This window comes from Cornus florida, unplaced genomic scaffold (assembly GCF_030987335.1).
Source record: "Cornus florida cultivar Cherokee Brave unplaced genomic scaffold, ASM3098733v1 CherokeeBrave_3.0.0_Hap2_Chr10, whole genome shotgun sequence".
NCBI classification, from domain to species: Eukaryota; Viridiplantae; Streptophyta; class Magnoliopsida; order Cornales; family Cornaceae; genus Cornus; species Cornus florida.
Window position 1 is genome coordinate 89,765,384 of NW_026775580.1, and position 24,974 is coordinate 89,790,357.

The following is a 24,974-nucleotide window of genomic DNA, read 5'->3' on the forward strand; positions in this document are numbered from 1 at the left end:
ATTTTTTTTTTTTTTCACCTCCCCAATTTGACTAAAAATGGATTTTTATCAACCTTTCGAAGTAGTGCTACTTATCATGGCATAAATACACCTTGTACATTTTTGTGAAACTTCAAGTACAGGAATCCCTCACCTGTAGGCTATCATTCAATATTTCTGTTATTTCTCAAGTGTATGGATCACATGGTCAAATACAAAAAATTAGTTAAACTTTAATCTACAAGCATCTTCTAATTCGCATTATCTCTCTCTCTCTCTCTCTCTCTCTCTATATATATATATATATATATATATCTGTTTCTCCATACTTGAATTATGTACCTTAGCAAGCTCAAATTGGGATGGTGAGGAAGACAACGAGGGACCATGTCCCAATTTTAATGGTTATGATTTTAGTTGGAGAAGGGGTAGGGGATGGATTCATCTTGTACACAGTCTTTTTATCTGAGCTCAGTTGTGACTTGAGAATCACAAAAGCATACAGCCAATAGATCCTAATAAGTAATTAAATATCTTAATTGAAGAATATGTTTTATTAATGTTCATTTATTTATTCTCCATCTTTAAAAAATTAACAAAAGCAATAGCATACAAACTGATTCAGATATTGACTTTATTTCCTTCCCCTTAATTTTCTTGGCAACCAAACATATCATTAGAAAATGCCACAAGAGTACAAGAATCTAAAATTCAGAAAATTATCTCTTTTGAATGGTAAAAACCACTGGCACAGTTTAATTTAGGTGCACTAATTAAACAGTACTGGCTTATACATTTTTTTTTTCTTCTTTTCTTTCCTTCAATTTAAGTGCTATCTCATCCTCTTTCTCCCACACATAAATTATATCTACAACGTTTTCTTTCTACTTCCCAAAAATGCCTTCTAGCTATTTTTCATAGCAGCTGCATCTACTGATTCAAATATTGACTTTATTTTCTTCCTTCAACTTTCTTGACAACCAAACATAGCATTAGAAAATGTCTTTGATTTGATTTGTTTTTCTTACCATTGTTCTCCATTACGAGTCAATGAGCAATCAAATTGCAAATGTCTTATGGTGGCCACTGCAAAGCCACGAGTACAAGAACAAAAGTTACAGAAACAGAAAGCGACTACTTATGCCTCTCTATCTTGGCTCCATCACAGATGTAGAAACACGATTTATTGAACAATTTTCTGACTTATTCTCTGCAGGTAAAGTTGGTGCGTTTCGGCTTCTCCCAGTAAAAAATGCTGGTTGTTTTGGATCACGTAGACACATAGTTTCATTTGTAAGCATAACAATAACATCTGACATGGTGGGTCTGTCATTAGCACACTCTTGTACACAGAGGAGACCAACATGAATACATCTCAGCTGTTGAGTTTTAGAGCAAGAGAAGTCCAGCGACGGATCTATTAGCTCAAGACTAATACCTTTCTTCCACAAATCCCATGCCTGCAATAATTTTCAGTTTTGATGTAAGACGTGAACATATAGTCCAAAGCTCATGATGCGAATAGAAATTTTAGGATTGTGATAACTTACATGTTCTATAAGGCTTAGAGGGCCGGACAAACGTGAAAAACTGGTATTTTTCTTACCGCTCACAATCTCTAATAGTAGGACTCCAAAGCTGTATACATCAGATTTCACCGAGAAAATCCCGTTCATGGCATATTCGGGAGACATATAACCACTGCATAGAATAATCAAACAAAATTAAGAAAATGTATATATTTAGAAGGCATATACTGTATGTATGTGACTATTCCAATCAAATTTTGCTTGTACTTACTATGTACCAACAACCCTATTTGTATTTACTTCAGATTCATCTTGTCCAAAAATTCTAGCCAATCTATTTTTGGATTCATTTTATCATCAAGTAAAATGTTACTGGCTTTTAAGTCTCTGTGTATTACTCTCATTCTGGAATACTTATGAAGATAAAGAAGTCCTTGTGCGATACCCTCAATGATATTGAGACGTCTTTTCCAATCAAGTTGTTGCCTCTTAGTTGGATCTGTTGCTAGGTAAAATTAGAAAAATATTGCAACAAGTGGTCAAGCTAGTAAATACTAATTAATTAAGAGTACCAGTAGATAGTAATTAAATTGCGGGTTTACCAACCAAATAGAAAGGAATCCAAGCTTTTATTTGGCATATATTCATAGATTAGAACTTTTTCTTCTCCTTGGATACAACCACCCAATAGCTTGACAAGATTCATATGTTGAAGTTCAGCAATTAGAATAATTTCATTCTTGAACTCTTCTAGTCCTTGTCCTGAACTTCTAGAAAGTCTTTTTACTGCCACGTGTTGCCCAGTTGGTAGTGCACCCTAAACATGTTTTAATTACCTAATGTTATATATCATCATTAGCTTAATTCAACAGGATCGGTTTAAGAGTAACAAAGTTTTACCTTGTAGACTGGTCCAAAACCACCCTGTCCAAGCTTGTTGACAGATGAGAAGTTATCAGTGGCAGAAACTATTTGATGAAAACTGTACAACGGCAATTGTTGACCTTTCCTTGTATTGAATTTGAACTTATCTGCAACATCATACTCGTAGGAACGTATTGTTTGAGATCTTAATGTGATTAGTGACTTCCCGTGGCTTCTTTCCCTCTCTCCTAAAAAACAATTACATAATTTTTTTTTAAACCCAATTAGTCATGCATATATATTTGCCACGCATTTGTGAACATGCATGCATTGAGAGAACATCGTTTAACCATCACCTGTTTGTTGCTTCCAGTTTGGATTCCTCTTTCTTAAGTGGCATAAGAAAATGAATAGAAGCTTTGCTAGAGTGGGAATGATTGCCACTAGGCACCACATCCACCACCGCCCCCAAACTTTGGTACTTCCAGGTGGAAAGAAGCTTCTGCAATTGCTCAGATGACAACGTGGGAACTGGTGAGGATGAGGCATTTCTTTCGGTTCTTCCATTGGCTCTCCCGCTGGTTCTCCAATTGGTGCTTCTAGCAGCATTATTACTGGTGGCATTGCTAGAAAAATTTAATCACAAAATCAGCTTTTTCTAGGTTGATTTAGGGTAGTTGGTAGTCTCTAAGCTTAGATCATGGTCATAACCATTAATTGTGATCATACTTGTTTTCTTTTCTAGTCAACTTAAGGTACTTTTTAGTGCAATTTTGAGAAAGTGTTTTTGTTTGGAATATTTGTTCTGTATTTTGAGTCTAAAGTAATTTTATTATTTATAGAGCCTAATTTGGCCAAATAAAAAAGGAGAAGAGCAGTGAACTTTGTGAAAATAAGAAGCATATGAAATGGAAGAGCTTTATGTAAGTGCAATAATAGAGTGTCACACCATCAAAAGTGATATTAGCATTTCCACAAATTCCCCATAAAAGAGAGTGCATGTGTTTATTGCATCTTCCAGGAGAAAGTCTAAGCCCTTGATGGGTAATATCTTTCTGAATGTTACACATCATGATAAAGGGCACATTGCAAATTCATATCATTATATTTGATATATGCATATTGTTTGGCCTGATTTGTATCTGCCTGGCCCAAGACTTTTGTTGGTTGCGAGTGTGAAATGGTCAAAGAGAAGCGAATTATAAATCATCACGATTATGAAAAGTATGCAGTCATGCAACAGTATGAAACCTTTCTGAAATTTTGTGGTCATATTTTATCTGCGATTTTTGTGACACATGACATGCTTATTTAAATGATTGACACACTTTCCAACCACCGCCTTTTAAAAGATGAATGGGGGTGGAAATATTGAATGACAAAATAATCCTATAAAAGTAAAAATATATGCGTTGAGTGGAAGATAAATGGTAATAATAATATTAGAGTTACCTTGAACAGCAGTACCACTGAGAAGGTAAACCTCTGCAGAAGTTCCAAGTTCAGAGTTTAAAAATGATATGGTGTCCCAGAATCTGCATCCGGTTCCATTAGGAAACATAGATGTATAAGCATGACAAGAACAATTGTTCCAGCAGAGCGCATGACAATCACTGAGACCCAACCTCATATTATCAGATTCCAAAAGGGAATAGTTATCAGGCGTATAACTCATGGTCGTGGGCACAAAGTACTGCTCAGAACCATTCCTGCACTTGGAGGGATCCCCCTTTAAGCACACTGCATCCCGATTCTGATCACATGGTGTCAAAGGGATTTGATAATTAATCCAAAAACCATTGGAGTTAGTGATCACGATTTCACCATTGAGTCCCAACTCCAGAGTTGGAGGAGTAGAATTGCTTTTATAAAAGTAAGAGAAGTACTTCTCATCCTCATTTGCCACAAACCTGTTGTTTATAACTTTGAAGTCTGTCAGCACAGGTGCATTTGAGAAACTCCCGTTTATCCAGGGACCACTAGTCCAGTAAAAATGGTCACGCCGCCACATAACCAATTGGGGGCTGCTGCTGCCACCATCCACCCCCAGTTTGAAAGCCCCCTGAGCAGGAACTTCATCACTTATCCATGAAGTAAGAAACCAGCTCTGGTTAGTCCTTAGGTTCATGCCTAGTTTCGTTCCGGGCAGTAGGATGTTTGTGGGGTAATCAAAACTCTGCCACAACACCGGTCCAAAGCTGCTGCTGCTGTTGCTGTTGCTGTTGCTGCTTCCGTTGCTAGTATAAACTCGTCGCACGATTAAATTCCCCGAATCAAGTAGGGTGGCTGCAGCTGTGACTGTATAATTATTACTGGATGCTAATTGAATATTGGAACTACTTATATTAATTTTTTGCCCCCCGCTGTAGCTCAATCTCAATATGGCATCCGTATCCATTGTAACAACTCCGGAGAAATCAGGAGCTGGATTTTCCCGATTGGCCACCCACACTGGTTTTTCTGGTATACTCGCGTACCATATTCCCAAGTAACAATAATAAATAGTGGAGTAACCTGATTGAAATTGACCAGTGAAGAAACCAAATACGAAGACTCCCCCTGCAGAAGTTAGCTGACCAAGACGGTCGGCGTAGAGGTGTTGGCCTTGCCTCAACGTATCTTGTTCTGCATTAATACTAAGAAGAAGATAGTGAGATGTTAATGTTATACAGAGGAAAGATACAAGTAAAACGATGAGGCTTCCCTGCAGAGCCATGTTGCACGCACACCACGCCCCGCCTAATGTGTAATGATGGATATATAGTATATACATAGCCACTCACACAATTGTGCAGGTATATACACTACATGTATGTGTCTTCTTCATTTGAATTTTTTTAGTTTGAAAAGTATGAGATTAGTTGGGATAAAAGACACCAAGAGTAGCTGCCAAGAAACTACCCAAACTTAATTCACATCCTCTGTTTTCTTGTTAAGAGTATAATTTGGGATGGGAAGACCAAAGACCAAAGACCTGGTCTTTCTGCTTTAAACGTTTATAATGGTAGTCATAATCCAACAAGACTTGAGAAGCGAAGCACATGGCTGCTTTACAAAGTCTAACAATGGTGGTCAACCCACAAGAGAAAAAAAAATAATAATAAATAAATTTGGTACTGAAATTCAATAAGAAAAAGAAAATGTGGTTGTTTGGTGTTAATAAAATTACAGATGATAATTTAAAGTGGCTTTTATTGTTAGAATTATGGTGATTTAAGATTATGTAAAAATTGGTTGGACTTCATGTCGAAAGGAACAAATGAAATATGTGTTATATTCATAATTATTGCTTCTACGCATTAGTTGGAGAAGGGGTTGGAGGATAAATTCATCTTGCACACAGCCTTTTACTTTGAAATCACTTAATTTCTCAAGTCCCAAAAGCGTACAGACGACAGAGCTTAATGCAATTACATATCTTAATGGACAAATATAATTTAGTGTATGTCATTTGTATTTATTCTCCATCTTTAAAAAATAGAAGCAATTCCACGCAAACTAATTCACATGTTGCTAGCATTAGAAAATGTCTTCGATTTTATTTTCTTTTCTTACCATTGTCCTCCACTAAGAGTGAATGAGCAATCTAATTGCATGTCCTAGGGTGGCTTCTGCAAAGCCACAAGAGTACAAGAACCTAAAATTAGAAGACAAATGAGAAAAACTAGCATTTTTCTTGCCGCTCACAATCTCTAATAATAGAACTTCAAAGTTGTATATATCAAATTTTACCGAGAAAATCCTATTCATGGCATATTCTGGAAACAAAAAGAAGAAAATGTACATATATACTTAGAAGGCACATACTATATGTAAATATTCCAATCAAATTTTGCTTGTACTTACTATGTACCCACAACCCTGTTTGTATTTGCTTCAGATTCATCTTGTCCAAAAATTCTTGCTAATCCATAATCTAATATTTTTGGATTCATTTGATGGTCAAGTAAAATGTTGCTAGCTTTTAAGTCTCTGTGTATCACTTTCTTTCTGGAATACTTATAAAGATAAAGATATATATATACGAGAAAGCTAACTCTGACCAATATATACGAGAAAAGCTCTGACCAAATATATATATACACGAGAAAGTTAACTCTGACCAATATATATAAGAAAAACTCTATTCAAATATAGGTTAACATCAAATTTTTATATAATATTTTAAACTTCTATTCATTCCCTATTCAACACTCGATACAGTACATTTTTTAAATAAATTAAGTAATTTTTCAATTTGGGTATAGAAACTATAGTATTCTTTTGGGAAGGGGGAGGAATGGGATTCTATTTAACTCGTAGCCAATGGCGGATTTAAGGTAGGGCTGGGCTGGGCTCCAGCCCACCAAAAAAAAAAATTTAATTACTATGGGTAAATTTAACCCAGCCCAAAAATAAAAAAATAAAATAAATAAATTATCATTATTATTATTATTATTATTATTAGTATTAGCTCACCCAAACAAGCCCAAGGCTAAAATAAAAGCCTAAAATATAGATTATGTTATAAAAAAAAAAAAAATTGCTTGAGAAATTGTGTTATTAAATTTATATTTAATTTTAGCCTACCCCATTATCAATTCATGAATCCGCCCTTGCTTGTAACATGTAAGAAAATGGGTAACAATTATTTTTAAATATGTGTCTAAATTGTATTGGGTCACATCAGCTGAGAGGATGAACTTTATCGTTCAAAAGGAGAACCCAAGTATTGTCCGTATATATGTAGGGTGTGTGTATACATCCAGGGACGAAGGCACATTGAATTGCTCCCACTGATTATTATTATTTTTATTATTATTATTATTATTATTATTATTATTTTACTGTTATATACCTCTAAGTTTTCTTATTTTTAATTATATACTTATAAAATTTTCACTTTGACCCTCCTAAAATTACAAAAAAAAATACACTAAATTCATTTTTCTCCCTCCCACAACTTCCTAGATCCGTCTCTGCATACATTTATTGATATAAACATATTGATAAAATAATATTCTAATTTTTCTTGTCACATTAAACTATTGTTATCTCAGGATTGAAAATACACTACTGAGTAGAAAGTTGAGACTTTCATCTAGATACAATAAAAAATAAAATATTTGATTAAATAAGACTTGATTTTGGCCTATTATTTTGTTATAGTTTCATATAAATTTAATTGATACAAATTGTTCTTATAAGATTTTTATCTGTTCTGTTTAGATGGTTCAATTGATTTAGTTCGATTTAAAAAAATTTGGAAACTGTTAATTAGAATGGTTTTGTTCTAGTTTACCTTCTATATCCAACCAAATTTTTGGATTGATATTGATTTTCAAGTAAAAGTGAAATTGATAATATCTCCCTGTTACTGATTTAATTTTTTTTTTTTTTCCTTACTGATTTAATTTTAATCTTGCATCTTTTCATCAATTTCATCACAAAGTGAGAATGAAGCTCAAAACAAAAGTAAAATTGATAATATCTCCCTTTTACTGATTTATATTAGAAATTTCATATTTCTAATATACTTATTCACACACACACACACACACACATATATTTATTGAAACGCAATATTTTATTTTAGAATTTAAGTTTATTAAAAACGGCCGCCATGATCTTAGACCATTCAAAAGTCACCACCAACAATTAAAAAACACCCACATATATATATATATATTCATATAAGCCTAAAATTCATAGGTAATGTTTGCGTGCGACTGAGTGGCCGATTGAGAAAAAAGTCTAGATTCCTACTTAATGTGGATGATGATCTAGTGAAAACTAATTCGTCACTTTAACATTGATGCAGGATAATACTTGTTGATCTTGAGTTGATAGAAAGTGTAATTTGTATCAAAATAAATAAAATATGTTGATCTTGTAATGTCCTACGAGATATGGTTTTTTTTCCTAGGTCTTTTTTTGCCCTTTTGTTTTCCTTTTGATAACTCCTACTTCCACTTTATTTCCACAAAAAAGTTAAAATTCTCAACCTTTCATATTAAAAATAATAAGAAATAAAATTGAATTACAACATTGAATGATAATTGTTTACACAATTAAAGAGACTGCAATACAGCCGTCGCTAAATCGATGAATGAGTCTTCCCCGTCTTTCAGTAACGCAAAATAAAAGTATATTAATATTTCATTAATATGTTGTTATTCCAAGCAGGTAAAAGACATCACTCACATATATACATAGCCAAATATAAAAGAGCAATCCCACAGGGATTTGGATTATTTACATAGTGATCAACGCTTTTTGAAGGATATATATATATATATACACACACACATATATATATATATATATATATATTGTTTGATCACGTGGACTCAACTGATTTAGGAGAAAGAGGAGACACGTTGGTTTTGGCCGCCGGCATGGACTTGTTGCGCTTCAACCAAGCTGTTGATCCAGAGCGATGAAACCGGCACCGGAACGAGCCTTCATGAGTCGTCGGCGAACACAAGCACTGACCTTTCGGTGAGTTGGCTTCTCCGTTGGCTGAGCCCTTGGGTGATGTGCTAACGGTGATGCCACTGCCATGGGAGGGGGAGGCCATCTTGTCCAAACAATTCAAAACAGAGGAGTAATTAGCCAATAACTAATTCAAATCACAGACCAATTTGATATCTATCGGTGTTCATAAATATCTATAGATATAGATATACATACACAAACACGAAAAGATTTTATCTCAATGATGGCTGTGTGAGGTCAAGAGTGGGCACTACTGGGGAATCAATCAAGTGGTGGAATTTGATTGCTGCCTTTTTTGGGTTGTAGTGAGACCAAAGGAAGAGCTCTCCCTCTCTATTTACTTTGATTACGTCCTTTTTGTATCCTTCCTTAATAAACGGAGCGGATGGTGAATGCAACTCAGCATCAAACTATAAATATTTTATGGTATCAATTGATTGGATACACACACGTATAAATTAATTTATTTAAATTTTTTTTTTTTATTAATATACCATACTATTTTTCTTCCTGTTTTTAATATATAATTCTAAAATATTACTAACACCTTCCTAAAATTATTATAAAATTTTAATCTTACCCTCCCACCTAAAGTTCTTGGTCCGTCCTTGATTGATGACATAAATAACCAAATATTAATATAGAAAAAATTTCTAGCAAATCACATTATTGAAAATTTCTAGCATCTCACGTTATTGATATATCCATTCAATTAAACGTTTAATATTTTAATTTGTTGAGAATAATTTTTAGTATTGATAAATAGTGTATAGATTAAATCGAATATAGCAAACTCAGTATCTTTTCCTTATAAATGAGGCATTAATTTCAGAATTCACTCTCTATTAAATTATAGCAATACAATAAAATAAGTACAAATAATTTGATGAAATATGTGTATTAATGATGCTTTAAATGGTGCATATGATCTCTCCATCTATGGAATTCATTTAACATGATTGCTGAACCGATTGCATGAGATATCTATGAAATTCATTAAAGAATACGATTGCTAAACGATTGGGTTATTATCTTTGAGGATTGGGTTATTATCTTTGAGCATTTAGTATATTCAATTAATGGTATACAGTATATATTGTAATTATCTGATTATTTTATTGTGCAAGTGCAAACGCTTGCACAACACTCATATAAGCATTGTAATAATCAAGCGCGCACTCTGAATATATTTTTCATGAACTTTATACCAACATGTTTGTTGATTGATGCTTGAAAAGTAATGTGCACACTGAATATATTTTTCATTAAATTTATACCAACATGTTTGTTGATTGATGCTTGAGAAGTAAAACGACGTCGCTGTGTTGTATAGATCACTTATATATATATATATATGACTATATGAGATTCTAGATGACAAATTATTAGGTAGCAGTACTTTTTTTTTTTTTGACCAATTATTAGTACTTTTTTTTTTCCCGGAAGTTCAATTATTAGTACTTTACTGGATAGATTATATGGATGGATAGATTAGTATGTGTAACCTTGAAAAGCGAGACTTTCAGTTTGATCTTCCCAATGCTTTCTAATTTCCTTCGTAAAAGACAAAATGGACCTCCAGCCCCACCTATAGCATTCACATTTATCCACTCATTCTCTTCAACGATATCTCTATCCCACTAAAACGAATAAAGAGTTTTTCTTTTTTAACATTTATATTTTCCACATCATTGGATACAAATTATATTTGGTGATTTATTTTTCTAATCGATATAAATATCTTTCTATGTCAAGTTTGATAATTATCCTTTGTGAACAACTTCATGTATCAAGAAAAAGAAAATTTCAATATATATTATATTATTATTATTCTTTTGACTCAATCGGACGTGATTTTTTTTTTCCTTAATACGACCGTGTCAATTTGTAATTATTTCACTCTATAATATTTGAAGATGTCTCTAGTACTGTAGTAAAATATTTAAAACAAAAGTAAGTTTTGCCTCCAGGACAAATCCGTTCATTTTTTATTTTAAAATATAAAAAAATATTACTGAACTACAACGGTGAATACACACATTATTTTTTTAATTAATTAATACTTTCTCCTTCCCAATTTAATTATTCCAAGTAACTGTCTCATCTTAAAAGTCAAAGAGAAGATAAATATATTTTTTCATCTTTTAATGGTTTGGTTAGCATGAACTAACAAAAAAAATTAAAAAATAGAAAATTTTAAAGTTTTTAGCAGTTTGATTAACCGTAAAAAGAAAAGTTTTTTAAAAAATAATATTCTTACAACTCGTTGATTTTTCTAAAAAATATCCTTCCAAATACATGCAAAAATTCTACTCTCCCGCAATTCTTTAAGTTATGACTTTTTTCCACACCCACAAAAAAAGTGCGCTAATATAATACAATAGTATAGTCCTAATATAGATTGCAAACTTTAAAAAATAATAATAATAATAATAATATTCAAATATCAAAGTTGTATTTAGAAAAAAACACACACATATATTATTATTATTATTATTATTATTATTATTATTATAGTAGTGAATAGTGATCTCTTGCTCGTCGCGGAGTTAAAAAATTCTTTGCACTTTCTATAGTGAACATTAAATTAAAATATAACATCCCCAACCTTGTGTATAATTTTTTTTTTTTTTTTTTTTTTAAATCTGATGTGTCATAATAAATTTACACAAAAAAAAATAGATTATTTATTTTTAGGTCTAGCTGTTTAATACTTTTTGTGTAAAAATATATCCCCAATAACAACTAAGCAGTGTCATGCATTTACATAATTTTTAGAAACTTGATTTGTTAATGATGTTTTATAAAATACACAACAAATTTTTTCATTGGTGATGTGACATTACTTAACGGACTGCTAGAGATTAAAAAAAAAAAATTACACAAAATACGTGGTAGTGTATATTTTACACAAACTGCTAGAGATTAAAAAAAAAAAATTACACAAAATACGTGGTAGTGTATATTTTACACAAAAGAGTGTTTTAAACCGTTGTGTGTGTGTGTTGTGCAAGAGACACTATCAGGTTACCACACTGGCGAGTTACGGGTGCACAAGTCCCACATCGCCTGAGTAGAGGAAAGGTGGAGTGCTTATATGTAAGTGCATCATCTCCAATTAATATGAGGCTTAAGCCCAAGAGCAAAACCGTGCGAGCTCAGACCCAAAGTGAACAATATCATACCATGTGGATATATATATGTTTGTGTAAATCTAATAAATCATGATAGATTTATACTCTAGCGTTGTTTTATATTTTTTTTGTAAAAATATACCCTCAATAACAACCAATCAGTGTCATAACTGGATCTCACATAAGTTTTACAAACTTACTTAATATAGGGTTAATTCGTTAATGGAATGAGATAAAAAATTTACACATCATACATGGCAATGTATATTTTATACAAAATAATATCTCAATAGACTGTTAAAAATGCTCTAATGACCACATTCTAAACCAACTTATATACTATATTTTTAATACAAAATCACTATCACTATTTCTAGTTTTCAAATTTAATATTTATCAATATCACTAATTATAACAATAAAAGGTAAATACTAAAAAAATAGAAATAGAAATCTCTTGAATCACATCTCACTACTAATTGGATTTTTTGTTTTCTTTATATTCTTTATAAAAATATATATTAGAAAATTACATCTACAACTTGATACTAAAGTTGACATTGCCCATTTGTTTGAGTGTGAAAAAGAAATTAAAAATTATACTATTGATGTACGAAACATTGACTCAAAAATAAATAACTAAAATTAAAAATTAAATCTCTATATTTATACCGCTTGATCAACTCAAGGTAACTTGTGAGATTACAATTTAAATTATTATATACTTCCCTAAATATATGCTATTTAAAATTTTGAAATTGAATCTATTTTTTTTTACCATCAATATTTAGGTCTTCATTAGTGAAGATCAGTACCATACTGGCCGCCGATGTAGACCAATAATAAATTTTGTAGATCTACACCATACTTCTTTGTCAAAAATTGTCTTATCTTTCTTATTTATTTTGTTTTGTTTTTTCTCAGATTATAACTAGTTGTAAACACGTTCCAAACTAATCAGCGTCATAATACTCTAATTATAAAAATTTATTGACGAAGATTCATTACAAAACACGTTATTATTCCATAAATTTTTAAATTTTCTTTGTAAATTAATTCATGGAATCCCGTTTGAATCAATAAGGATCACCTTGCAAGGTTAAATACCTAGGTGACAGATAGCGAAGTAGTACCGTGCAGGAATTAAGGATGAAAAGAACCTCCATCAGGGAGTGAAATTGAACATGAAACCGTAAGCTCTCAAGTAGTGGGAGGAGCCCGGGGCTCTGACTGCGTGCCGGAACCGTAGCAAAAGCGAGTCTTCATGGTGCAATTGTCACTGTTTATGAACCCGAAATACTCTAGTCATTTCCTAGTCAAATTTTTTTTTTTTTCACCATCATCTTTTATTTTTTATTTTTTTGTGAGTTAAAAAGGCATGAAAGGGCCTCAAGGAAGTTAATATGTACAGTTACAATAAAGACATCAATCCACATCTATTATTACATGATAATCCCAATTCGATTTGATCACAAACTAATTGCAGGAGACAACAGAGTGGAAGATTTCATCATGGACTATTAGGTTTTGAGGTACCATTCATCAACTCTTGCATATGAACAGAAATACTTTGAATCAGTCAATTAAGTGATGGATGCAATTTTCTAATTTTCTTTTATTTTGTTATTTACAAATAAAACAAAAATCCATTTTAGTGGTGAGACCTGATTTTTTTTTTTTTTCCAGAGATGAAGAGATTTCTATTTTTTTTTTGGTATTTACCTTTTATTATTTATTGTAATTAATTGTATTAGTAAATATTAAATTTAGAAATTAGAAATAACGAAGGTGGTTTTGTATTAAAAAAAAAAAAGTATATAGGTAAGTTACATAAATATTCTTTCCAACTATTTATTATATGTCAATTCACATGTTATTCTTATCTTTTTAAAATTATTTTTAATAACAATATCCAATGTTAATTTTAGCATCATCATCGTCTTTTATTTTCCATTACAAGTTTATAACTACTTTCTTCCATAATTTTTTATTATTATTTTTCATTTCTCATAATGTAATGAAGTGTCATTGAAGGTATTGCTAAAAGCCTAAAACTTTCTTATGTTATGTTTAAAAGCATCAAATTAGTAGATTAGATTTGAAATAAAAAATATATATATAAGGTTAAAAATTTGAACGAAATTACCAAATCTAAGGCGCACATTGAGTATTCTCAAACGGTAACATTATGTAGTAACATTTATCGCTTTTTCCATCCAAAAAAAAATTAAATCTTTCACTGCACATTATTTAACACATGAAGTCAATTTTTATGATTTATTTCAGTGAGGGATTGTGTATACAAAAAAGTACTACTGTCTGGTCTACATGTGGACCATGAGGTATGGCACCAAATCTCCAATTATAGTATCGTGAGGGCGATTTAGCAATTAGAAGCCACAGTGACGTTTCAAGATAGGAGAATTTCAACCTTAGTGTTGCATTAAATGGCTTTTATAAGCAGCCAAACAAATTCGAATCGTATGTCCATTAAAATGGACTGCAGAAGCAACCAAAACCATTCTGTAAAATACGGAAACAAGAATCCAACCAACTTTCACATACAATCAAGGGAAAATCCTCTTGTCCCCCATTTTTAACCACATCCCATTTTCTATGGTAATACACAATGAAGAATCAATCACCCCTCAAACTAAAAACCACTTGACACAGAAAAGCAAACCAGCTCAATAGGTCAGGATTGTACTTTCACTTAAGAGGGTAGTAGTGTTACTCCACTAATTACTTTTACTAGTATTAAAAATTTTAAACACGAGCCATCACAGAAGCTGAAGCTTCTTTATGTCATGGGTCTCATGTACGCCAAACCCAACAGGAGGTCGTCCTTGTCTCAGCAGACAAAGACCCACTGCCCATTACTTTGTTTTTGGGTTCAATGCATTGAAATCAGCATAAGAGCTCCATTAAAAACATTAGTTTTTTTTTTTTAGCTTTTGATCCAACCCACCCTTTCACATGCATCTTCACAATCCCAACACCAAGAAGGGTAAAAAAAGAGACTTGCAAAAATATTCACACAACCGAATCAAAACAAAAGCTAGGCGTGGGCTTGGGTTGACGTGCCACTGTCACGCTAGAAGAGAGAGTTTGTAAAGAACACATGCAAGTCTAGTGACATCATGTTTCACAAAAAAAAAACCCCAAATCCCAAAATTCACAAAGAAACAAAATAACAAAGCTGTTAATAGTCTGGTCTTAACATGGATATGAATTCACCATGAAGGAGAAGTACAAGGAGATCCAGACGATGATGAAGAAACACCATTGTTACTATTGGAATCACTACCTGAAGTGGCGAGAGACCGAGCATCTCTCAGACAGACTGAACATCCCTCTGCTGGAAGCTTTTTCATTGGAGTTAACGGAGGGGTAGTTGGGAGAGAAGAGGGACTAGATGGCGATGGTTGGTCGTCGTCGCCGGAAAAACCACCCATTTCTAAGTGGGACGGTGAAGTATCCGGCGTTTCAAATGGGGTGTCTGCTCTACTTGGCATGCCGGCTTCATTGTCGTAAATTGGATTGGATATGTACATAAACTGCTCCTCACCTCTACCACAAACTCCATCATTGCTAGTACTACTATCACCTTGAAGTGAAACTTTTGGAATTAGAGGAGGTGAACATACAAAGGAAGGGGAAGAGGGTGAGGGAGTTACCAGCCCGATTCGATGTGGGGTGGAGCTGGGTGGTTGGGTTTGAAGAGGTTGAGACTGTTGCTGCTTCTCTATATCTGACTCCAGTTCTTTCTCAGACACTGCGGGGAACAGGAAGTTTCTCGGAGCCCGAAGAACACCTTGCGCGTAGAAACTACTGAGGGGTGGAGCAGCACCTGATTCATCTTGGGGTTGCTTGTGGAGACAGGAAGAATCAGTGGCAATGGCAGTGGTGGTGGTGGCAGCGGTGGTTGTACTTGAAGTGGTGATTTCTTGCTTTCGTCGACGAAGTAATAGTGAGCAGTACAACTCGGCTAGTAATACCAGCACCAGGCCTAATACTATGGCGAGACCCACTACCATGACAAGAGTTGCCCCCATTATCACTTTGGAAGTACCCTTCATCTCTCTCTCTCTTGTGGGATGCGGAGTGAAAAGAAAGGGGGCTGTAATAAATGGAAGGGTGAGAAGACGTTTTTTGGCGGGAAAGACTTCACCATGGACAAGGAAAGTAGATAGGAAGGGAATCTTGCGGGAAGTTGTGGAAGGCTTTTATTCTGATGTGGTGGGGCTTCCTGACATTCGAGGCCATTTTTTACACCAGATGGCTTAATACCAGTCTCCGAAAAGGACAATAGTACCTCGATTACCAGCCACCCAAAAACTTGCGTGTCTATCAAAATAAGCTCGATATGTGCTTCCAAATATGTAGTGTGACAACAGTACTTAAACAAATAAAACAGTAATCAGTAATCAATTGTTGAACTAAAAGAAAATCATCATGAGCTGTGGAACACTGATAAGCAATACCAAACTTAATCTCGATCACCACCGTCTATTTATTAATCTGCGGAATATGTGTAATGTAACGTTTAACATGCATGGTTACAACTTTACAACCAAGTTCTCAACTAAGTGAAACTTAGGACAAGCATATATTGCCCGTGGATGCCATGGATTGCAGAAAAGAGTAATACCAACATACACTACATGCATGGCAGAGTAGCATGTAACCTTTCATTGAAAGATGGGAAGAAGGTGACACAGGGCTATGCTCTAGTAACAGAGTTGCAAGGCAATTATTCAGGGACACTTCAACCCCAGTGTTTACGGGCAGAGCCCTTCGTGGGAGCAAGGTTAACCACCCTTTCTGCCGGCTCACCAACGGACACACAAGTGAAGAAGATAATAATTAATAAATTGTCGTGCAAATAGAAGAATATGCGATTTCTAAGTTTTACTTACTCTTACACTTTATCTCCCTCTCAGGGCTGCAAACCGTTTGGCCAAATCATCATAATCTGGTAACTTGGGATGCACATGCCGTGCTTGGTTACCTGGCTGAAAAGAATTGGTACGAGCAAAAACATTTTTTGCCTCTGAAGGGGCAGTTTGCTCACGAGGGAGAGAAATGGACCTGGTTGGAGGAGCAACCATTTCTGGCTCTGCCACAGGCCCATCTCTGCTGCTATTTTGAAGGGCAGCATTGGTAGCTATCTGATGGGAAGGATGATCTTTTGACCTTTTCCCCACCTTCCCTGGTTCGTAGATTGATGGTTTCTTGCTGAAATGTAACAACAACTTATCTAGAACCCTTTCATCTTCATCTTTGTGATGATGCTCATCCTCAAACAAGATCTGCAAGCCTCTTCTTGAGTTATCTCTTCTCCTGCTACTTGAACCCTTTCCAACTCCTGAATCTCCAAAATTGCCAAGATCATTCCGAGTGGATGATGATTTTTTTGAGTGTTTCCTTCTAACTGATCTTGGTTTTGGCAACGGTATATCATCCTGACAAGAAGGATCTTTCTCATGACAATGACTATTCACCCTTGCTGGTCCAACAAACTTCCCCTCGTGGTTGGGTTGCTCTGATTCCATCCGAATCCTCTCTGACCCATTAACTGCTTTCTCTTTGTTATGGCTTGAAGGATCAATGGAGGCTTCACCACAGTAAAAACTGGAATCTTTAGACCCTTTATTTGAACCATATTTGCTACCTTTGGGTTTAGTATATGGAGAAGGTATGCCATTATCTTCCGACCTAATGTATGGTGGGGGGGGAGCATTGTTGTAGAAGGACTTCACCCTATCTGTCTTATCCTCCTGTACTTTTTTTGTTGAGCTTGCAATACTCTGTTGTCCAACATGGTTATGACTGGAAGACGAGACATCTTTATCCTCACGCTTAATTGGGAGTGCTTCAGAACATACAGCAGCTAATGGTTTTCCATGAGAGGGAGGGTCCTGGCTATCTCTCCCTGGGGAAATATGTACCTTATTATTATGATGCTGGTATCCTCCATCAATAAATTCTCGCCTTGCTCCACGAGATGAACTACCTGCTCTTACTGTGTATACGGTATTGTCCCTGTTTGGGATAGGTGGTTCTTCCCTGCTGGCAAGGGGCTTGACTCCATTACTGGTGAATTCCATGCCATTCCGCATCATCTGTTTGTTGTTACCAAGCTCATCCCTTTCTTTAGATGAAAGATCCCGTTTGTGTGCTCTTGGGATTTTGTCCTTACCATTGGGTAATTTGTGTCTATCATCAATAACATGGGAAGGCCCATATTTCCCAGGTTGGTCCTGCAAAATATTCATAGAAGTTGCAGAAAAGTCAAGGCTTGGATCAGATATTAAACAGGATTATCAAATGAAGTTGGTTTCTTTAAAATTAGTTGCAAAGAAGACTACCTCAATTTTTTAGGGTGGATAGGATGTCTTAAATCCATTTTATATTATCACCTTTCTTTCTAATTGATCAGTCATAAAAATTTAGGATGTAAAAGGGTGTTACCTCCGTAAATGCAGGGGCAGTAGTAAGGATCTGTTCATAACCCCTGCAGTCCCACTTTACTGAAAACTCCAATGCTATGTCTTGCAGTAACTGGAGTTTCTTCTCCATTGTGGGAGGATTTGAAGCAAGTTTCTCAACAAACTAGTAAGAGCAACTAAGCCAATCAGCTGCGTGAAAAGATCTATCATATTATTAATGTACTGTTCAGAGTGGATGCATGGGAAATCACCTTTTGATTCACATAATATTCCAAGGAATTTCCATATCTATCTTGAAACGTATCCCTAAGATCACGGAGTTCAGGCAAATCAGAAAATCTAGCTGCAGCAAACATCAGAGATGACACAGCCTCCCTACATTCTTCTGGGCACTCCCTGAAAAGAAAACAATAAAGCAAGTGGAATGTCGAATCAAATTTAAGTTGTTTCAATTTAAAGTCTAAAGCGTGTAATACATTGGATAGTGGCCCTTCAAGCTGAAACCCTTGAACTTAAGAAATATAGTTTGTACGTGGGGCAACATTATATGCTGATATATGCAGATAAAAGTCAACTAAAACTGTTTAGTTATCCATGCTCTGAAGTTTATTTTCTATCTGTAGTTGGAACTTAAATGAGAAAGCTTTTGACCCAGTGCTCCACAAATGTATTGGAATGCATTTAACTGTTGAAACCATAAAGACTGACAGATATGCAACTAAATATAGACACCACCAGTAATTAATGTGTGATTGATTGATCATATTGTTGCAGATGGAAACCTCAGAGTACATTCAAGCATTTTTTTTTTTTTTTTTTTTTTTTTGTGCTTTTGATTGGTAAGCGGGTGAGATTTCATTCAATCAGAACAAGAGACATCCCTACAAAAGATAAAGCAGGAGCCACGACTGGAAAGAATCACCCAACAACTTAAAATGCCAAACCGCAGAAAGGGAATGCAGATTGTCAATTTCGAAATAATATGCATCAATTTGTCTATTTAAATTTTCTCCCAATAATATTTTTCACCAAAAGGTAGATCTATATAGCCTACAATCAGCTTGTTCCCATCTTTTGTGATGTCTATGCAACTCCCAACTTATTTGGAGTCTCAATCCTTTTTCTACAGGCGACATAAGATATGCTTGCATAAGGGCCTGTGGTTCTTATAAAGGTTTATAGTTTGATTAAGGATATTTTATGTCTAAGCCTTCTTGTGAACTAGTAATTCAAAAGCGCTACATTTGATGCCCATCCTAATGTTTTCAAACGCCACTTTGCCAAACATATAAAATGATATCCCAGATCCATTGACCACTCAATATCCATGCCTGAACACAAAGCCTACTGTAATTCCAGAGATGAATTCCATATATAAGAGCTATAAACAGTACCCAACCTACTGATTCAATGGAAATAAATTGGCATAAGGTATGCATATTCTGTAATGCTGCATCAGAACAAGCATGATCAAGAAGATATGCCAGTGAAAAAAAATCTCTGTTTTCTAGTAAGTCCTGTTTGTTTTTTGCAGAGTTCTTAGTGATGGGAACCAAAATATAAATAATCACATATTTATGCACAAAAATGCTATTGCTGTACAATCTGACAGCCAACAATATTAATAGATACCGCTATAGCATGTCAAGCATAACAATTCAACACAATTATTTTACGTTGCTGGTGTATGATGACATGAAAAGTATTCTTGAAAGAAAAGACAACTAATAATTATAACACTGTTACTGCCCATCAATCATACCTTTGTTTTTGCATGATAGAAAGCTGCTTCAATATGTATTCACAAGACTGCTCAATGAAGTCATAGCAAAACAAGAGGCACAGCCCAGCGAAAAATTCTTCAGTCTGTTTCACATCCTCACATAAGAGAAAACTTCCGTAAGAGAATTTTAAAATTGGATAACAAATGTGCTAAAGTTTAAGAGCATATACATTATACACTCACGTGGGATCATAAATATGAATTAATGAAGTTGGATGTGATATAAATTAAAAAATATATATTTGTTCTGTCCATGTCATGATTTTGGAACCAATCTCTTAACTGGTGAGTGGTGACGTAATAAAACTTGATACTGGAGACCAGAAGTTCATGTTCATAATTCATGCTGTATTTTAGAAGGCCACAAACCAAGGAAGAGGAGTAAAAATGTGGTAGAACTGCTTAGAAAACAACTAGAGGACAAGAAGAAAATTTTTTATTTTGAAATGCTGATTGTTCTTTGTAACCACAAGAAGTATTACAGGATTAAAGTTTGTCTTCGGGGAGACATTCCAAGATCTCAATACTCGTATCAGTAGCAACAAAGAAAACCTTGACAATTCCGTTTTATTTATTTTTCATCTATAAGTACATTCTTCTTTTTCCATGGGGTTAAGATTAAAAATATTCTACAAAAATGTATTAAAGTACACGCAAAATGAATGCACTAAATCACATATATTTTTTGAAAGAATTTATCTTGCTTACTAGAGAATAACTAAAACGAGTTTCTTTTGAAAATTCATACACTGTAACAGCCTACAACAAAAAAGCTAAATAAATGACTAATGCACGGGTAATCAAGTCCAATGCATACAAATATTAGCATCTCCACAAATTCCACATGAAAGAGAGAGTGTGTGTGTGTGTGTGTGTGTGTGTATTGCGTCTCACAGTTCTATTCTTGTACCCAAGCATGAACCACATTGATGTGTAATATCTTTGGTTTACATACCATACACTGAATATTATACTTCATGATAAAGTGCACAAATTCATATTATAATAATTGATACATATTGTTCCGCCTGATTTGTGTCAAACACTAGTACTTTGAAATGTTAATCAAATAGTGCGAAAAATTCTTATACTCTAACAGCCTACATAAAAGAAAAGAAAAAAAATCAAATAAATGACTAATGCACGGATAATCAAGTCCAATGCATACAAATATAAGCCCACGAAATAGAGGCACAAAATAAAATTCAAACAGCTCCAACCATTTGAAAAAAAGAGAAATAAAATGTTCGTGACACAAAATCAACAGCATAACTCATTTAGTTTCAGTCTTCAAATTGTTGCACCTCCTTTTGTTTGCTGTGAAAGTGAAACAAAAAAAAAAAAAACAACAAACAAACAAACAAACAAACAAACAAAATTTTGAATTTTGAATTTTTTATTCTGTTCTGTGCCTTTTTCAGAAGAGAAATTATAATAATAATTAAGGTAATTAAGCCAAAGTAGCTCTGAGGAGGAGAGTCGAAAACATGTAAAGCTCATTAGAACTCATTTATTTTCTGAGGAAACAAAGATAGATTGGATTAATTCAACATTTTATTCATCCAAAAAGAAAAAAGAAGAAGATAAATTGGATCAAACTCTATTTTGAACTAGCATCATCAAAGCAAAGATCGAACCAACACAATAATAAAAAAAATTATATCGAGTAGGGAACAAAAATCAATTATACACCCTTATGAAGGCATTGGTAACGAGGCCGTTAGCAAGTAGATCGGCAATGTCTTTCTTCATAATCCTCTGTCTGGCATCCTTATTCCTTCGTATCACATCGATTCGCGTCCTCATCATCTTAATCAACGATTTACTACATCAGAGTACACAAATCAAGAATGCATCAACACAAACAGAAAGAGAGTATACATTTATGTATATGTGTGTCTATATAGAGAGAGAACACTCACCATTTGGAGCTGAAACCTCGCCCTAACAGTCCGTCCAACATCTTCGATCGCGGTTCTTCGATCAAAACAGAGATCTGGACTAACTCGGTACAAACACAATGTTTTTGAAGTAAAAGGAGCTCTCTCTCTCTCTCTCTCTCTCTCTTCTAAACACACACAGTCACACACACACGGCTTTATACAGTGAACGGGGCATTTTAACATGAACTCCTGCGTCTCACACTTTTCAAATGAGTATAACTTGAATGTACGATAATGCCCTACCCTTTCACTTTAAGACCGTGTCCGATACCATGTATGAAGGTTCTTGGTGAGGGGTAATTTGGGTATTGTTGGTGGGTCATGTGTGCGGATAAGCAGGCGGGATTGGGCGAGTAGGAGAGATTATGGCCATATGATGTGGTGACTTTTTTTTAAAATCAGTCAAGATGTAAAGTGGACGGTCCAGATTGGTTATCTGTTTGGATTGACATTTTTTGAAGGAACGTTTATTTGCTGGGACTGCGTGTGATGATTACCAACAACCATTTGGACCCTCAGAACCGTTGTGTCAGTGAAAAGCTTAATAATGTAACGGCCGTTAAAACGGTCTTTGCCTGATTTTTAAGTAATATCTAAATACTGTAATTGCGATAGTTTCAGTATATATTTAAGATTATAAAAATTCACTAAATTGGGAAAATATAATATTAAATTAAATTAAAAAACTAGAAATCGTTTACGAATAAAACTTTTAATTCAAATTTCACATGAAAAGGTAACAATAGAACTGCAAAATTATTTTGTACCTTTCTCTTTCTGTATTTGCTATCTAAACTTTAAAAATTAATGTCATATTCATAATCCACAATCATCATTGTTGTTCTATAATTATATTATGAAAGCTATTGTTCACACCAACAAAGAAAGCGACAGCAGAAGTTTTCCCTTTAATGGCTTATCATATACAGGAAACCAAATTAAAACATCAAATCTCAAGTGTTATGAGGTTGGGTTTATACCAAGTCTAATTTTCTCTCGTCTCTAATTTTCTTTTCTCACCATTTCTCAGCAAACAAACATGCATAACATTGTAGGTGGCCCGAATGTAGGACTACATTAGACCTTTTGGTAGCAACTCTTTAAGCTTTATCTATTATCAAATGTAACAACTTTTAATTCAAACTCATCCATAAGTTGGTATTGCACTTCCTAGTCAGCACGACCCACATGCGCGCGATCAAACTTATCATGGAAAACGTATTGGCCAAAAGAAAGAATAACATTTAAATATAGATATCATGTTATATGTAATTATGTACATGATTATATATATTTATGTATGTATACTATATACTAAAGTCATCCCCTGGTGATTCCTTCAAAAAAAAAAAAAAAAAATCAAAATTTCCATATAATTTATATCCAATTATCTAAACGAAAGGTTAAGAAATAGAGTAATTTTTAATTCAAACTGAGACACAATTAATCATCTTTTAAATAGCTTTCTCCCACGTGTTAGTTGTTCTTATGTGTGTCCCCTAAGTCCCAACTTTTTCTCCTAGGCATCTCTTGTATATATGGTATATGTATATTATATACTTGCAATTGGATAATTAATTACTACTTGCACGTTAATGAGAGATGCTAGATTCCAGTCTACAGATAGATTCCACATCAACCGTTAACGTATAACTTATATATATGTGTGTGTTTATGTTGTAGTCTGTAGAACACATAAAAGCTTAAATTTTTAATTGTTAATTTTTTATTTAGACCAACTGGGGGGGTGGGATTCCGGAGATTTAAGAAAACTATGCAATTACATTTTGATTCATTACCACAAAATAGTCTCAAACCTCAAACAATAGCCATTTTGACTCCTAGAGTACTTTGCAGGCCTGTATAAGAAAACAGATAAAAAATGCTTGAAATTAGATCTCTTCTTTTACCTTTGTGATAAAATTATTAAAATTGAACATGTGTAAAGTTATAACATATTGGCTCAAAAGTGTGTGAACAATTCGTAAATATTATATAATCTTCGAAAGATGAGAGACAAGTTTCAAGTTTGTATGATTATTTCATTTTATGAAAATTTCATGATGGCAATGCCATTTAAAATTGAGCAAATTGAAGCTCTCCTTTGACCTAAAGGCCATGAAACACAACACACCTGCAAAGGATTGATTAAGATTTAAATTATTAGAGAGACAATAAGAACTAGACTTAGAAATTACTTCGCTCTAATCTCATAGTATTAATTAGCCATTCTAAAATTTTAAACTATTAAAAAAAAAAGGAAGACATAAAACTATTTCTCATCATGAGTAGACTAAACATGTTCATTCATAAATTATCATTATCATTCACCTGGGTCAAGTCTGTCAAAAAGGAGAAAGAGGAGAGAGAGTTAAAAAACAAAAAAGCCCAAAAGTAAAATATTTGTTGAGAGTGGGATTTGAACCCACGCCCTTTCGGACCAGAACCTTAATCTGGCGCCTTAGACCAACTCGGCCATCTCAACTTGATGCCTTGCGATAGAAACCAATTTAATTAATATGAATTTAGAATTTACACATTTTTAGCTAAGATCATTTTATGGTGATATGACAGCTAAATCTGATAATAATTCTATTTACGGAAAGAAAAAAAAATATGATAAAAATTCTTAAAATAAGCATTTTCTTTGAGTACTTGGATAAGCCATTTTAAATTGAATTTTCTACGGAATAACGTGTGTCATTTAAAATATATCTATGACCTATGTTAAATCACTTTAATTAATTTAATAAAAGTCAAGAAAATACATCGTTTTAAGATAGAAAAGTTTTAAAATACCTTAACCATTTATAC

General features: G+C 33.9%; 2 protein-coding genes, 1 non-coding gene and 1 pseudogene across 3 annotated transcripts; all 4 read right to left on the reverse strand.

Moving 5' to 3' along the window:
* Positions 1–948: 948 nt before the first annotated feature.
* LOC132280028 (G-type lectin S-receptor-like serine/threonine-protein kinase CES101) lies at positions 949–5,333 on the reverse strand (annotated as a pseudogene).
* Positions 5,334–14,247: 8,914 nt separating this feature from the next.
* Positions 14,248–16,336, reverse strand: LOC132280030 (uncharacterized). The gene has a single exon (XM_059782135.1). It carries the CDS (start codon positions 16,059–16,061, stop codon positions 15,216–15,218), a length of 846 nt encoding a protein of 281 aa, XP_059638118.1. The 5' UTR covers positions 16,062–16,336; the 3' UTR covers positions 14,248–15,215.
* Positions 16,337–16,456: 120 nt separating this feature from the next.
* Positions 16,457–22,320, reverse strand: LOC132280029 (uncharacterized). Its single transcript, XM_059782134.1, has 6 exons — positions 22,140–22,320; positions 21,910–22,042; positions 20,197–20,300; positions 18,686–18,830; positions 18,457–18,597; positions 16,457–18,245 (listed from the first exon to the last, which is right to left on the reverse strand). The coding sequence occupies exons 1-6, from the start codon at positions 22,178–22,180 to the stop codon at positions 16,911–16,913; spliced, it is 1,899 nt and encodes a 632-aa protein (XP_059638117.1). The 5' UTR covers positions 22,181–22,320; the 3' UTR covers positions 16,457–16,910.
* A 2,244-nt stretch (positions 22,321–24,564) lies between these two features.
* TRNAL-AAG (transfer RNA leucine (anticodon AAG)) lies at positions 24,565–24,645 on the reverse strand. The gene has a single exon. It is a non-coding gene; the product is annotated as a tRNA-Leu (tRNA).
* Positions 24,646–24,974: the final 329 nt, after the last annotated feature.

What these genes read in the sequence shown, in the direction of transcription:
- LOC132280030 (XM_059782135.1), bottom strand. Translation starts at nt 16,061, where the DNA reads ATGAAGGGTACTTCCAAAGTGATAATGGGGGCAACTCTTGTCATGGTA.
- LOC132280029 (XM_059782134.1), bottom strand. Translation starts at nt 22,180, where the DNA reads ATGTTGGACGGACTGTTAGGGCGAGGTTTCAGCTCCAAATG. An exon ending in TTACCAATGCCTTCATAAGG is followed by an intron (nt 20,301 to 21,909) that starts GTGTATAATTGA and finishes GATGTGAAACAG; the next exon opens with ACTGAAGAATTTTTCGCTGG. An exon ending in AATATTATGTGAATCAAAAG is followed by an intron (nt 18,598 to 18,685) that starts GTGATTTCCCAT and finishes TGCTCTTACTAG; the next exon opens with TTTGTTGAGAAACTTGCTTC.